Source organism: Myotis myotis, unplaced genomic scaffold (genome assembly GCF_014108235.1).
Source record: "Myotis myotis isolate mMyoMyo1 unplaced genomic scaffold, mMyoMyo1.p scaffold_m19_p_13, whole genome shotgun sequence".
NCBI lineage: Eukaryota > Metazoa > Chordata > Mammalia > Chiroptera > Vespertilionidae > Myotis > Myotis myotis.
The window spans coordinates 51,418,753-51,431,055 of record NW_023416317.1 but is presented as its reverse complement, the minus strand read 5'-3'; the positions used below and the strand labels follow the sequence as shown (position 1 = coordinate 51,431,055).

Below are 12,303 nucleotides of genomic sequence, written 5' to 3'. Positions count from 1 at the left end.
GGGCACTAATCTTTGAACCCAGAGGACACACTGGGATCTGGGACCTGGAGAAGGGGGTGGCCAGGATCCAGGGAAAAGCTTACTGAATTTACTCAGCTAGTGTACCAGACACTATTCTAAATGCTGTGTGTGTGTGTGTGTGTGTGTGTGTGTGTGTGTGTGTGTAATAAATATATATTCCTCACGACAACCCTTTGAGACATGCATAATTATTATTCCCATTTTATAGATGAGGAAACTGAGAAACAGGGTAAGTAACTAGCCAGGCTCACACAGCTAGTTGGTCTCACAGGTCGTCTGCTCTTAATCACTCCTGCCTTTCCTAAAAATTCAGGTGAGTCTGCGGCCAGCTACTCACCCTGAGCTCCAAGTTTAAGTGCCAGTTCTTCAGGGGGACAGACATGAACTTCTGAACAATCCCCAACTTTGGTGGAACCCCACTTGGAGGGAGGGGCTGGCAGGGGAAGACCCCCAGGACCGAGAAGCAGGAGGCCAGAAGGAGGGACAGTGATCTCTGGAAAACAGCACCCTTCCCTCCCCCGGTCCCTTCTGCCTTCTCATCAGCACAGCCATTCGACCTCAGTGCATTTATTTATTTCCAGCCTCGCTCCCACAGAAATTTGAGGGATAGATGCACGGTGTCTCCACCAAAGATACTCCGATAAGTCATGCCTGGCTTACGCCTTATGGGCCTTGTAACTGACACCTTGATGATGTGATACCATTAGACCATTGCATGTGGTTTGACGAACCCCCCTGGTTTTCTTAGAGCCTCCCCAGTTCTAAAGCAGAAAGGTCCCTGTTCTAAACCCCCAGAGATGGGCAACAGGGACAGTTGGTCACCCTCATCACACAGGATACAGGCCACAGAGTCTACTTGTAAAAGACTAACAGTGTAGCCCAGAGCTTCCTAACAGCCAAGGCAAAGAGGGACGTGCCATCTGTTTGAGATAATCGTACGGTGCAATAGGACTTTGCACAAGGATGGAAACGTGTTGCACTGTCCAGTGTGATAGTTACTAAGTGTGTGTCTCTATGGAGCACTTAAAATGTGCCTAGTGTGATGGAGGAACTGGATTTTCAATTTTATTTCATTTTAACCTGTTTAGTCGCATGTGGCCAGTGGGGGCTGTATTAAGCAGCGGAGTTGTATTAGATGGAAATGAACGTGGGGGTCAGGCAAAGCCCCTTGCTTAGTATCGAGGCCTGAGAAACTTGGGGTGAATACAAACGTGGGTTCCACAGGGTGTTTTTCTCTTTTAAAATTATTTTTCAATTACAGTTTACATTCAATATTGCTGTTTCAGATGTCAGCATCGTGGTTAGACAATCGGGTACTAAATTTATAGAGTGGTCCCCGATATTTCTAGTACCCACTCTCTTTTCACACATAAGTAACAGTAGCAGGCTTTTCTCTAGCGTGTGTGCTAAGTACGCTCATAAAACCTTTTCATGTCTTAATTCATTCAATTCTCAAAACAACTAGAGCAGCCAGGCACTTTGGGCATCCCCGGGGCAGAGGCTCCCAGGGCAGCTCCTCTTGCCCTGTCCTGAAAGGGAATTAATGTTTTCCTGATGGTGGGGAGCCAGGACCCTGGGGAGCAGACAGAAAGGTAGAAAAAGAGCAGGGGAAACAGGAAGGGGCAGGAGACCTGAGCGAGGGTTTCCTGGGTGCCCCTCTCTCCACCCGCAGGCCAGTGCGACACAACCGAGGTTGACTCAGTGGAAAAAGTGAGCAGTGCCTGGTATCACTCCCTGGCACCAGAGGGCACTCGGCATGTCAGAAGGAAGGCCCTGCTCTGCCAGGTAGCAAAAGGCACCTGCACAGCCTCAGACACACAGCCTGGGCAAAATGCCACCTCTGTCTGCGCTCTGTATGGTCCCCAGCACCCCTCACCACACTGGTCCCTTCCTGACCTAAATGCCAGGATCTCTGCTAAGCCCCTCAGGCTCTGTCTGGGCAGCAAAGAAGGGGCCACTATGACCCACCCCTCCTTTGTGACCAGAAGCTAATGACTCCAGGGTCAGAAATAACCACACAGTCAGCTCCCTGTGGCCACCCTTCCCCTCCCCTCCATTCCCAGAAAACCTGGGCCCTGAGTCAGAGGGAGAGCCCAAAAGTAAACAGGGACCCAGATAATCTGCCATGAAAACCACAGAACCCGTCTGTGGAATTCTTTGATAAATCAGGGGCCTCACAAAGAGCCGAGGCCTGGAAATTCAGATGCCTTTTCCCAGAATCCAGCTGTGCTCAGGGCTGTGCAGACCTGAGCGGCTGGGCCTGGGGAGGAATGGATGGAGAGAGGAATCTTTAGAGCAGAGGGGTTGGGGAGAAGGGAACAGAGGAGGAGGGGCCGGGCCTGCCCTGGGGCAGGCACCCGACAAACAGCCATCAGGAGTAGTCAGAGGCCAGACCACAGTAGGGAGGTGGGGGGCTCACAGGGCTAGGGGCAGGTCTGTCCAGGTGTCAGATGCCCCCCCCCTTATTCATTTTCTCAAAATAGTCTGGGACACCAGCACCCCACTCTGCAGCTGAGTCATGGGGCCCCGTCCTCAGATCAGACTTGGATGAATGAAGCTTTGCCCTCACTGCTCCTCCCCTCCCCTCCAGAAAGGACATGTAACCGATTCCCCAGGATGGAAGAGTGACTTCCACAAGCCCTAAAAATAACTGAACCACTTCATACTCCGAACTTAGCCTCTCCCACCCGCTCCCCTACACCCCCACCCCAGCCAGCAAGATAAAGGCAGCTGCTGGGTCTGGCAGGGGAGACAGAGACCCAGAGCCAGGGCAGCGAGAAGGTACCTCACAGATCCAGCCGAGTAGAACCGGCCCGAGCTAGAAGTTTGAGAGGAAGGACAGACCCTTGGGCCGCACCTGCCACAGACCCCAAGTACCCACCAGCCAAGTGGGACCAGCAGGTGAGTAGCCTGCCCTTTGTCTTTCAGGGCAGGGCTGGCTAGCCAGCTAGGGTCCCCTTTGGACCCTCGGGATGGCTCTCAGGACAGCATGCATTAGGGGTGGCAGAAAGAGGTCGAGGGGCTGTATATCTGCATGTAAGTGAGTGGAGGGGTCTCTGATATAAAGATTCCATGAGGACCTCCCTTAATGAGGAAGTTAAGGGAGAATTGACATGAGCCCCATGGGAGCTCTCAGAGTGGCGGCCACAGGCCTGAGCCAACAGAAGGGACAAGTTCTTGCCAGTCTGATAAAAACCCAGAAAGGCATTCAGGAGGAATGGCCTGTAGTTGCACTATTTAAAATACAGGTGTGGAGCTCCCTGGGCTTCAGGGCTTCCTCCCAGGAAGGCCCAGTGTCGAGAGGAAAGGGAGAGAGGAGAGGTGGGAGGGCACGCGGGTGGAGGGTGGGAAGCGGGTCCTACTTCGCATTGCTAGACAAGCCTGGTGCCCAGCTGTTGTGGGTGGAAGTCCTGGGCTATCTAGCCCCAGGAATGTCCCCAGGGCTGGCCTGTGCCTGGCTCCCCACATATCATGACCTAGACTCTGCCCCAGGCCATCATCCTGCCCTGGGAGAACACCCTGGGGGCAGATCTGGGGAGCAGCACAAAGTGGGAGACAAGATCTGAGTCTGCCAGAGTGGAGACTTGTAGAGGGACTGGGCCAAGGAGGGGCACACTGGGAACAGAGGTGGGGTCACTCTGAGGGGTTGGCCAGCCCTAGGAGGCCAAGCTCTGGGACACTGCTGGGGGCTCAGCCTGCACACTAAGTCTGGTCCCAATTCTGAATTCTGCCCTCCCCAAACCCCATCCTTGCCTTCTAGAAACGTAAGCTCCAGTCAGGGGCAGTCATGGGAAAGCCAAGGGTTCCGGAAACCTGCTTTCAGGCCCTGCACTGCTTTGCGGAGCCTACCGGGACAGCACCTTTCCCCTCTTTGGTCCTCAGTTTCCCTGTCTGAACCCACAACAGCTGGACACAGAGCTTGTCCTCAGCTTCAGTGACCTCTGGAGGTCTTCAGGGCTGACATCCCTGGACTCCGTGATTCTAACCGTATGGGACCATAGCAGGGATTCTGGAGATTCCTGGGGGTGGAGGTGGTAGCCTTGCAGAAGCCATCTGCTCAGGCCACACTGGTGGTGATGGGATGGGGAAGAGGTGGGGACAGGCACCATTTGCCTTTGGCAGGGGGTCCTCATTATAACCCAGAGACCCCCAGAATGTGTGGTGAGACTCATGTGGCAGGTTTCAGAGTTTGAATTCCTCAGGGTTCTGATGACTTTGGTGGACAAAACGGGGTGGGGGGGTGGCAAGTAGGTCTCCGTCCCCGCCCACCCCCCTCTGAGATAGCCATGAAGAGGAAACCTTGCCCCTACCTGTGGCCACTGTCCCTGAGCCTCCAATCAGCCCCATGCTCCTTTGTCCATGAAGAGTTTCAGGCCCCAGCACTGGTCAGCCTGCAGGCCAGGGGCCTGACACCAGCTAAGCGGGCAGGGGCAGGGGCAGGGATCCCAGGCAAGATAAGGGGATGAGATGGGCCAAGGTCCCCAGGGTCCCACTGGCTGAGCCTGAGCCTCTGTCTGGAGCCAAGGACTGCCGTGCTGAGGCCAGGACCTCAGCTATATTTAGCATCGAGTGTGGAGCAGAGCCATGGGTCAGGGGCAGCAGGAGGGGCACATGCTTCTCATTCTTTTCGTATGGGCCTCTGGGGACTGTTAGCACACCTGTCACAATACAGATAAGACACAGAGGACAAAGACCAGAGAAGGGCTTGAGGGGTGGGAGGCCATGGAGGGGGGCAGGGGTGAGCTGGGAGGAGGAAACGCCATGGTGAAACCTGATTGACCTAGGTGGAGAAAGGAGAGGACCACGGAGCTGGATTCGGGCTCATTGCACACAGTCGGTACTGAGTCTCCATGAGCAAGGGGCCGGGCTGTCTCTGCAGAGGGTCCCGCTGCCCACCTCCCCTGTAGGTGTCACCCTCACTCTCCTAGGGGTGTCTGCTGGGGAACAGAGGGACACCACAGCCGATAGGAAAGTTTTACACCCCCTACCCTCTTAATCTCTTGGGAGCCAGACCCCAAAAGGGTCCAGGAACCCCAGGCCAGCACTACCTGTTATTCATTCACCAAGATTTGATCCCTTCTGGGCCTCAATTTCCTATTCTTTAATTATGAATGGTTGGGCCTGAAGACCCTCGAGATCCCCTTAGCTCAGACCTCTGAGTCTTGGGTATAGCACAGAAACCCCTACCTGGGACTCAGGATCTGGCTCTGCCTACCCATGAGATACCTGGTGAGCCTCTACATGGGCTGTGGGCCCCCTGGGCCTGGGAAAGGATGGGCAGTGAGTTGAAAGCCTAGGTAGAAGTTGGGTAAGACTCTCAGTGAAAGTGGCAAGCGCGCCCTCTGGTGTTATGGAAGAGAATTTCTTCTCTATGGGAAATACCCAGGCACTTGTTTAGGGACCTGCCTCTCCCTTCCTGGGATCCCATAAACAGGATTTCCTCAGGCCACTCACCTGGGACTCCACCAGGGAATACTGATTTTGGTAAAGGAAGGTGAGGATGGGGCCTGTCCAGTTTGCCAGCTGGAGGTCTGAGCATCCTTTGTGGGGCTGAAGGCCAGAGCTTCATGGCCAGCAATGTCTTGCTTGCTCAGGTGATTGATTCTTGGGAAGCCTGGACCCACCTTGGTAGATGGGTCCATATGCCCTAAGTTTAAGATTTGTCACACACCAAGCATACAGGTGGCAGAGTGAGACCCAAGTGAAGTCTGGAGAGGCCATGCCACCACAGCCCTATGCTGACCCTGCATCCTGCTCCCTCCCATTTCTCCCAGCAGCCAGCCCCCCTCCCGCCTAAGGCCCCAGCCCATCCTCATCGCTGCCCTTCTCTTCAGAAGGATGTCCAACACCCAGACGCAGGTGGCCCCCACACCCACCATCCCGATGGCCACCTCAGAGGACCTGCCCCTCCCGCCGCCGCCAGCCCTGGAGGATCTGCCGCTGCCACCACCCAAGGAGTCCTTCTCCAAGTTCCACCAGCAGCGGCAAGCCAGCGAGCTCCGCCGCCTCTATAGGCACATGCACCCTGAGCTCCGCAAGAACCTGGCCGAGGCCGTGGCTGAGGACCTGGCCGAGGTCCTGGGTTCTGAGGAGCCCACCGAGGGTGACGTCCAGTGCATGCGCTGGATCTTCGAGAACTGGCGGCTGGACGCCATTGGGGACCATGAGAAGCCAGCTGCCAAGGAGCCGGTGCCCAGCGGTGACGTCCAGGCCACTTCCCGCAAGTTTGAGGAAGGCTCCTTTACCAACAGCATAGACCAGGAGCCAGCCGGACCTCCGCCATCTGGAGCGGACGTTCGTGCAGCCCGCCGGTTGTTTGAGACAAAGCCGCTGGCTGAGCTGACGGGTCAGGCCGAGGCACCGGAGGCAACAGTGAAGGAGCCTGCAGCCAGCGGAGATGTCCAAGGTACCAGGATGCTCTTTGAGACTCGGCCACTGGACCGCCTGGGCTCCCGTCCCTCCATCCAGGAGCAGAGTCCCTTGGAGCTGCGCTCGGAGATCCAGGAGCTGAAAGGTGATGTGAAGAAGACCGTGAAGCTGTTCCAAACGGAGCCGCTGTGTGCCATCCAGGACGCAGAAGGCGCCATCCACGAGGTCAAGGCCGTATGCCGGGAGGAGATCCAAAGCAATGCGGTGAGGACAGCTCGTTGGCTCTTCGAGACCCAACCTCTGGATGCCATCAACCGGGACCCCAGCCAGGTGCGGGTGATCCGGGGGATCTCCCTGGAGGAGGGGGCCCGGCCCGATGTCAGCTCAACTCGCTGGATCTTTGAGACACAGCCCCTGGATGCCATCCGGGAGATCCTGGTGGACGAGAAGGACTTCCAACCATCCCCAGACCTTCTCCCTCCTGGTCCAGATGTTCAGCAGCAGCGGCATCTGTTTGAGACCCGGGCGCTAGACACTCTCAAGGGGGAAGAGGAGGCTGGGGCAGAGGCCCCGCCCAAAGAGGAGGTAGTCCCTGGTGACGTCCGCTCCACCCTGTGGCTATTTGAGATGAAGCCCCTGGACACTCCCAGAGACAAGGTCCAAGTGGGTCACCTGCAGCGGGTGGGTCCCGGGAAGGGAGAGGGGCTCATGTGTGCACATCTATCCAGTGATAGCTTCTCAGCACTATCCCTCTCTCCAACTGCCCCCCAGAAGGAGGGGGTGAAGGGGGACGTGAAGACTTTCAAGAACCTGTTTGAGACCCTTCCCCTGGACAGCATCAGGCAGGGTGAGCCTTCTACCCCCAGAAATGTGAGCGAAGTGGAAGGAACCAATTCTGCTGGGCAGTCCCAGGACACAGGGTCCCCAGTGTATGCCATGCAGGATGGCAAAGGCCACCTCCATGCCCTGACCTCTGTCAGCAGAGAGCAAGTAGTCGGAGGTGATGTGCAGGGCTACAGGTGGATGTTTGAGACACAGCCTCTAGACCAGCTGGGCCGAAACCCCAGTACCGTCGACGTGGTGCGGGGCATCACCCGGCAGGAAGTGGTGGCTGGAGACGTGCGCACTGCCCGGTGGCTCTTTGAGACCCAGCCCCTGGAAGTAATCCACCAGCGGGAGCGGCAGGAACGACAAGAAGCAGAAGGAAGGAGTCAGGCCGGGCCCCAGCCTGAGGCACCCCTCAAGGGTGACGTGCAGACCATCCGGTGGTTATTTGAGACGTTCCCAATGAGTGAGTTGGCAGAGAAGCAGGGGTCAGAGGTCCCAGATCCCACAGCTAAGGCCGGGGCACAGTCCTGCACTTGGATGTTCGTGCCCCAACCCCTGGACAGGCCGGAAGGCTCCAGGGACCAACACCTGCAGGTTAGTCAGGTCCGGGCTGGAGAAGGACAGACAGACAGACATGTCTTTGAGACAGAGCCTCTGCAGGCGTCAGGCCGTCCCTGTGGAAGAGGACCCGTGCGGTACTGCAGCCGAGTGGAGATCCCTTCAGGGCAGGTGTCTCGTCAGAAGGAGGTTTTCCAGGCCCAGGACGCAGGCAAGAGGGAAGACCAGGGGTCAAGGGCAATCCCTGAGCCCATCCCTGTGGGCTCTGTGCACAAGTTCACCTGGCTCTTTGAGAATTGCCCCATGGGCTCCCTGGCAGCTGAGAGCATCCGTGGGGACGGCCTCCAGGATGAGCAGCCAGTGGGCCTGTCAGGTTTGGTGCCCGAGAGGCAGGAGACTGCAACCCAGGGGACCCTGAGGACTCTGCATGCCACCCCTGGCATCCTGCACCATGGAGGCATCCTCATGGAGGCCCGAGGGCCAGGGGAGCTCTGCCTTGCCAAGTACATGCTCCCGGGCCCAGGACAGGGGGCCCCCCACATACGGAAGGAGGAGCTGGTGTCTGGCGAGCTTCCCAGGATTGTCCGCCAAGTGCTGAACCGGCCAGACGTGGACCAGCAGGGGCTGCTGGTTCAGGAGGACCCCGCGGGCCATCTCCGGCTCAAGCCCATGAGGCTTCCAGGGGCCAGCGGGAATGTTGAAGATCTGGACCTAGAGTTCCGGCAGTTGCTAGCTTGTGGCTTGGGCACCTCAGTGGCAAGGACTGGGCTGGTGATGCAGGAGACAGAGCAGGGCCTGGTCTCACTGACTGCCTACTCCCTGCAGCCCTGGCTCACCAGCAGGGCCCCCGAGAGGAGCAGTGTGCAGCTGCTGGCCAGCTGCATAGACAAAGGAGACCTGAGCGGCCTGCACAGCCTGCGGTGGGAGCCACCGGCTGACCCAGGTCCAGTGCCAGCCAGCGAGGAGGCCCAGAGGCTGCCTGCAACTGAGAGCATCATTCATGTTCCCCCACTGGACACCAGCATGGAGATAGAGCACCTGAGAGGCCCAGCGGCCAACCCTTGTCCCCCACGGACCATTGCAAAGGCAAGTCTTTTGGCTGGCAAAGAAAAGCAAGAAGACAGTTGCACTGGGCAGAAAGGGATGGAAGCTTTGGGAAAGTCAGAAGGAGCCTCGACTACATCACCAGGGCCTGGGGCAGCAGACCTCCAGGCCGCCATGCAGAGTCTTCGGGTGGCGACAGCGGAGGCCCAAAGCCTGCACCAGCAAGTGCTGAACAAGCACAGGCAGGGCCTCGCCCCTGGACCTGCCTCCAGATCCTTCCAGGATGATCTGCAAGCTCCAGCTGCTGCCACTGGGACTACTCAAAGCAACACCAGGCCTGTGGCTGGAGGTGACCCCAGGATCCCAGCAACCCCCAGAAAGGTCAGTGGGGAACAGAGAGTACTGCCCACTGGGCTGCCTGGGGGGCGGGTGACTGCTCAGGACGGCATCTACACTGCTAACCCCGTGAGGACCTGTGACCTACCTGGAGGTGTTCAGCCCTCTGAGAGGGAACACCCACCAAGGGGCAGGGAGACTGCCCTCTTGGCCCAGGCTTCCAGCCCACTCCAGGAATGCCCTGGTCAGAGTCTTGGGCAAAGCCGGGAAGAACCTGGGGCCTGCACACAGAGAGCCTGGGGGCCTCCAGAGAAAGCCATGGCCGGAGTAGGCCCAGGGAGCCTCCAAGCTGCAGAGACCACCCTGAAGGCTGCCTCTTTAGCCCATTACACTCTGACTTCTGGGCCTCAGGCTGCAGGTGCCAGCCTGCATTCCCATAATGCCTCTGTTCCTCCTCCTCCTCTCCCAGCTGCTGTGACAGGACCTGACTTCCCACCCCAAGCCCACCATGATGAGGACTCCAGCCCGAAGGCCTCTGAGCCCCTGCAGGACCCCCTTCTCCACTCCCGGAGCAGCCCTGTCAGCCAAAGAAGCCCTGGGGAGTCACAGACAAAGACCCCAAAACTGGAGCCCACCATCCCTCCAAGGAAGAAGCCCCAGCTGCCCCCCAAACCTGCACACCTAAGCCAGATACCCCCTCCTCAGAGGCTGCCCAAGCCCTCAGCTCTATCTCCCAGCTCCTCCCAAGGAAAATACAAACAAGGTGAGACAGAGGCAGCCACGCCTCGGCCTGGACCTCAGCATGGCCCCAGCACCATGGCCCCTGGGCCAACCAAGAGTCAGGCTATGGGCAGCAATGTCCAGAGCCCTGAGCCCTCCAAGCTCTCAGCTCTTAGCAGTGACCCCACCTCACCACAGCAGGGCCCCAGCACCCCAGGAGAAAAGCCGATGGAAGGTTCCCAGCAAGAGGCTCCTAAGAGCTCTGAGACTCGGCAGGGAAGCCAGCAAGAGCTCCAGGGCCTCCTGAGCCAGGTGCAAGCCCTGGAGAAGGAGGCTGCGAGCAGCGTGGACGTGGGGGCCCTGCGGAGAATCTTTGAGGTTGTGCCACAGCTAGGAGGGGCCCTTCAGGCTCCTGCTGCCCCCCATAAGCCTGAGGTCTCCGTGGAGCAGGCCTTTGGGGACCTGACAAGAGTCAGCATGGAGGTTGCTCAGCTGAAGGAACAGACCCTGGCCAGGCTGCTGGACATCGAGGAAGCTGTGCACAAGGCCCTCAGCTCCATGTCTAGCCTCCAGCCTGAGGCTAACACCAGGGGCTATTCCCAAGGTCCCCCAAGGGACCACAGTACCTACAAGGTCAATGTCATGGACAGCAGTAGAGCCAGGCCCAACTGCTCAGGCGAGGAGGTCAGGGGTCAAACTGCAATCAAGAGCCAAACCGAGGTTACATGCCATACTGAGGTCCAGAGTCAAGCCAAGGTCAAAAGTCACACGGAGACCAGAGGTCCAGCAGTCTCACACGCCCCTTCCACCAGGAGGCTGGAGACACTGAGAGAAGATTCAGGCCTCCCTCCAGTCTTGCCTTCTAGCAGAGATGCACCCTCCTCCCCAACCTTCATCTCCATTAAGTCAGCCACAAGGAAGCTTCCAGAGGCTCCCAGCCCTGGGGAAGCCCAGATGTCTCAGTGAAAAGCTCATACCTGGTCCAGGATGTGAGCCAGGCCCTGCTCCAGCAGAAAGGTGTCTGGGACAAGGCTGGGGAAAAAGAGGTCACTCAGTGCTCTGGACAGCCCTAGCCTGCCCTTGCCTCTGCCAGCACCCTGCCCGGAGAGCGGCAGAAGAACACTCTGGAGCTCCAGACTGGGCCTGGGGGCTCCCAGCGCTGTGCAGCCATGAGAACTGTGACTGAGCAGTACAAGGAGGTGGGCCAGTGCGAGAACTCCCTCCTCCCATCCTCCACCATGGTCACAGAGTAGGCAGGGCCCCCCGGGGGCCCAGGTCCCCACCTCGGGCTCCAAGCCTCTCCTTTGTTAAAGCAGTTCTTGCGCAGCCCCACCGGGCTCAGCGGCCACTCCCAGCCTGCAGCCCAGTGAGCCCCTCCACCTCCCACCTGTTCAGGGAACTGAGATGGGTGCCTACTTCCTGCACACAGGATGCCAGGACCAAGAAGAAAGAGCATCTTTCGTCAGCTCCATCAATAGGCCCAGTTCTTGCAAAAGGAGAAAGATTGGGAAAAGGCCCACCGAGTGGCTGGGCACAGGAGTAGGATGGGGGCTCGCAGCTGTTTGTGGAGGGTGTAATATGTGCAGACAATGTGCTCCTCACACAGGACTGGCTGGCACGCTGACATCCATGAGTCTGCATGCCGCTGCTCCAGCCAGAGCCCCCTGAGTGACCTGCCACCCTCAGCCTTTATTTCTATCATGAGTCGAAATGTTCTCAGCCATCTGTGCCTTAATTCCTGGAGAGGACAAGGCCAACTAGACACTGCAGCCCCTTCGTCGCCATCTCCATGCGTCAGAGGGTCATCCTGGCAGCCAAAAGGTCCTAGACAATGTCGCCAATCAGTAATGTTCCTAGAAACCAAAGGTTCTGCATCCCCACCCCCACTGCCCCTCACTCGGCACCCAAATGGGAAGGAAACCGTCTGAATAAACCCAAGTTGTATTCTCCCTGCTGTGTGTGTCTGACTGTTTGTGCGCCTGGATCCCCACTGTGGGGGAAGATAGCCACAGCCTCCAGGTGCCCCGTTTCCCTGGCAACAGCAGTGCTAGGAGGCTGGGAAAAGCCACCTCTTCTTCTACCATCTTGGCTGGGACCCAGGAAAGCCTGCCCCCACACACACCCATACCCTGCTGACCCTCTACCTCTGGCCTCCCCTCCTGGTGGTTCTTGGACATCCTCCTGGAGTGGCAGCTGACCAGAATCCTGGTCCAGAGGGGGAGAGTGGCCCAGTCAGGCCCGGAAAGGAGGGAGGGCTGAACTCCAGTGACCAGGATGGCTGGGCCGCTTCTCCCTGCTTAGGCCGTGCACCGCAGGGGTTCTAGGGCAGGGACAGATCCTGGCCCAGAAAGCCAGAGTGAATAAGTGGAGGGGCCTTTTCACTCTCCAAAAGCATTGAATACCTGCTGCATGCAAGGCCTGTCTAGC

At 58.1% G+C, this 12,303-nt stretch overlaps 1 protein-coding gene across 2 annotated transcripts; it reads left to right on the top strand.

Annotated features, from left to right (window-relative positions):
• Positions 1 to 2,773: 2,773 nt before the first annotated feature.
• XIRP1 (xin actin binding repeat containing 1) lies at positions 2,774 to 11,825 on the top strand. 2 transcript variants are annotated; one of them, XM_036333216.1, is made up of 3 exons: positions 2,774 to 2,922; positions 5,799 to 9,201; positions 9,626 to 9,769. In XM_036333216.1, exons 2-3 carry the CDS (start codon positions 5,860 to 5,862, stop codon positions 9,632 to 9,634), a joined length of 3,351 nt encoding a protein of 1,116 aa, XP_036189109.1. In that variant the 5' UTR covers positions 2,774 to 2,922; positions 5,799 to 5,859; the 3' UTR covers positions 9,635 to 9,769. The 2 variants fall into 2 exon arrangements, with proteins under 2 accessions (XP_036189109.1, XP_036189108.1); XM_036333215.1 differs by having other exon boundaries at positions 5,799 to 11,825.
• Positions 11,826 to 12,303: the final 478 nt, after the last annotated feature.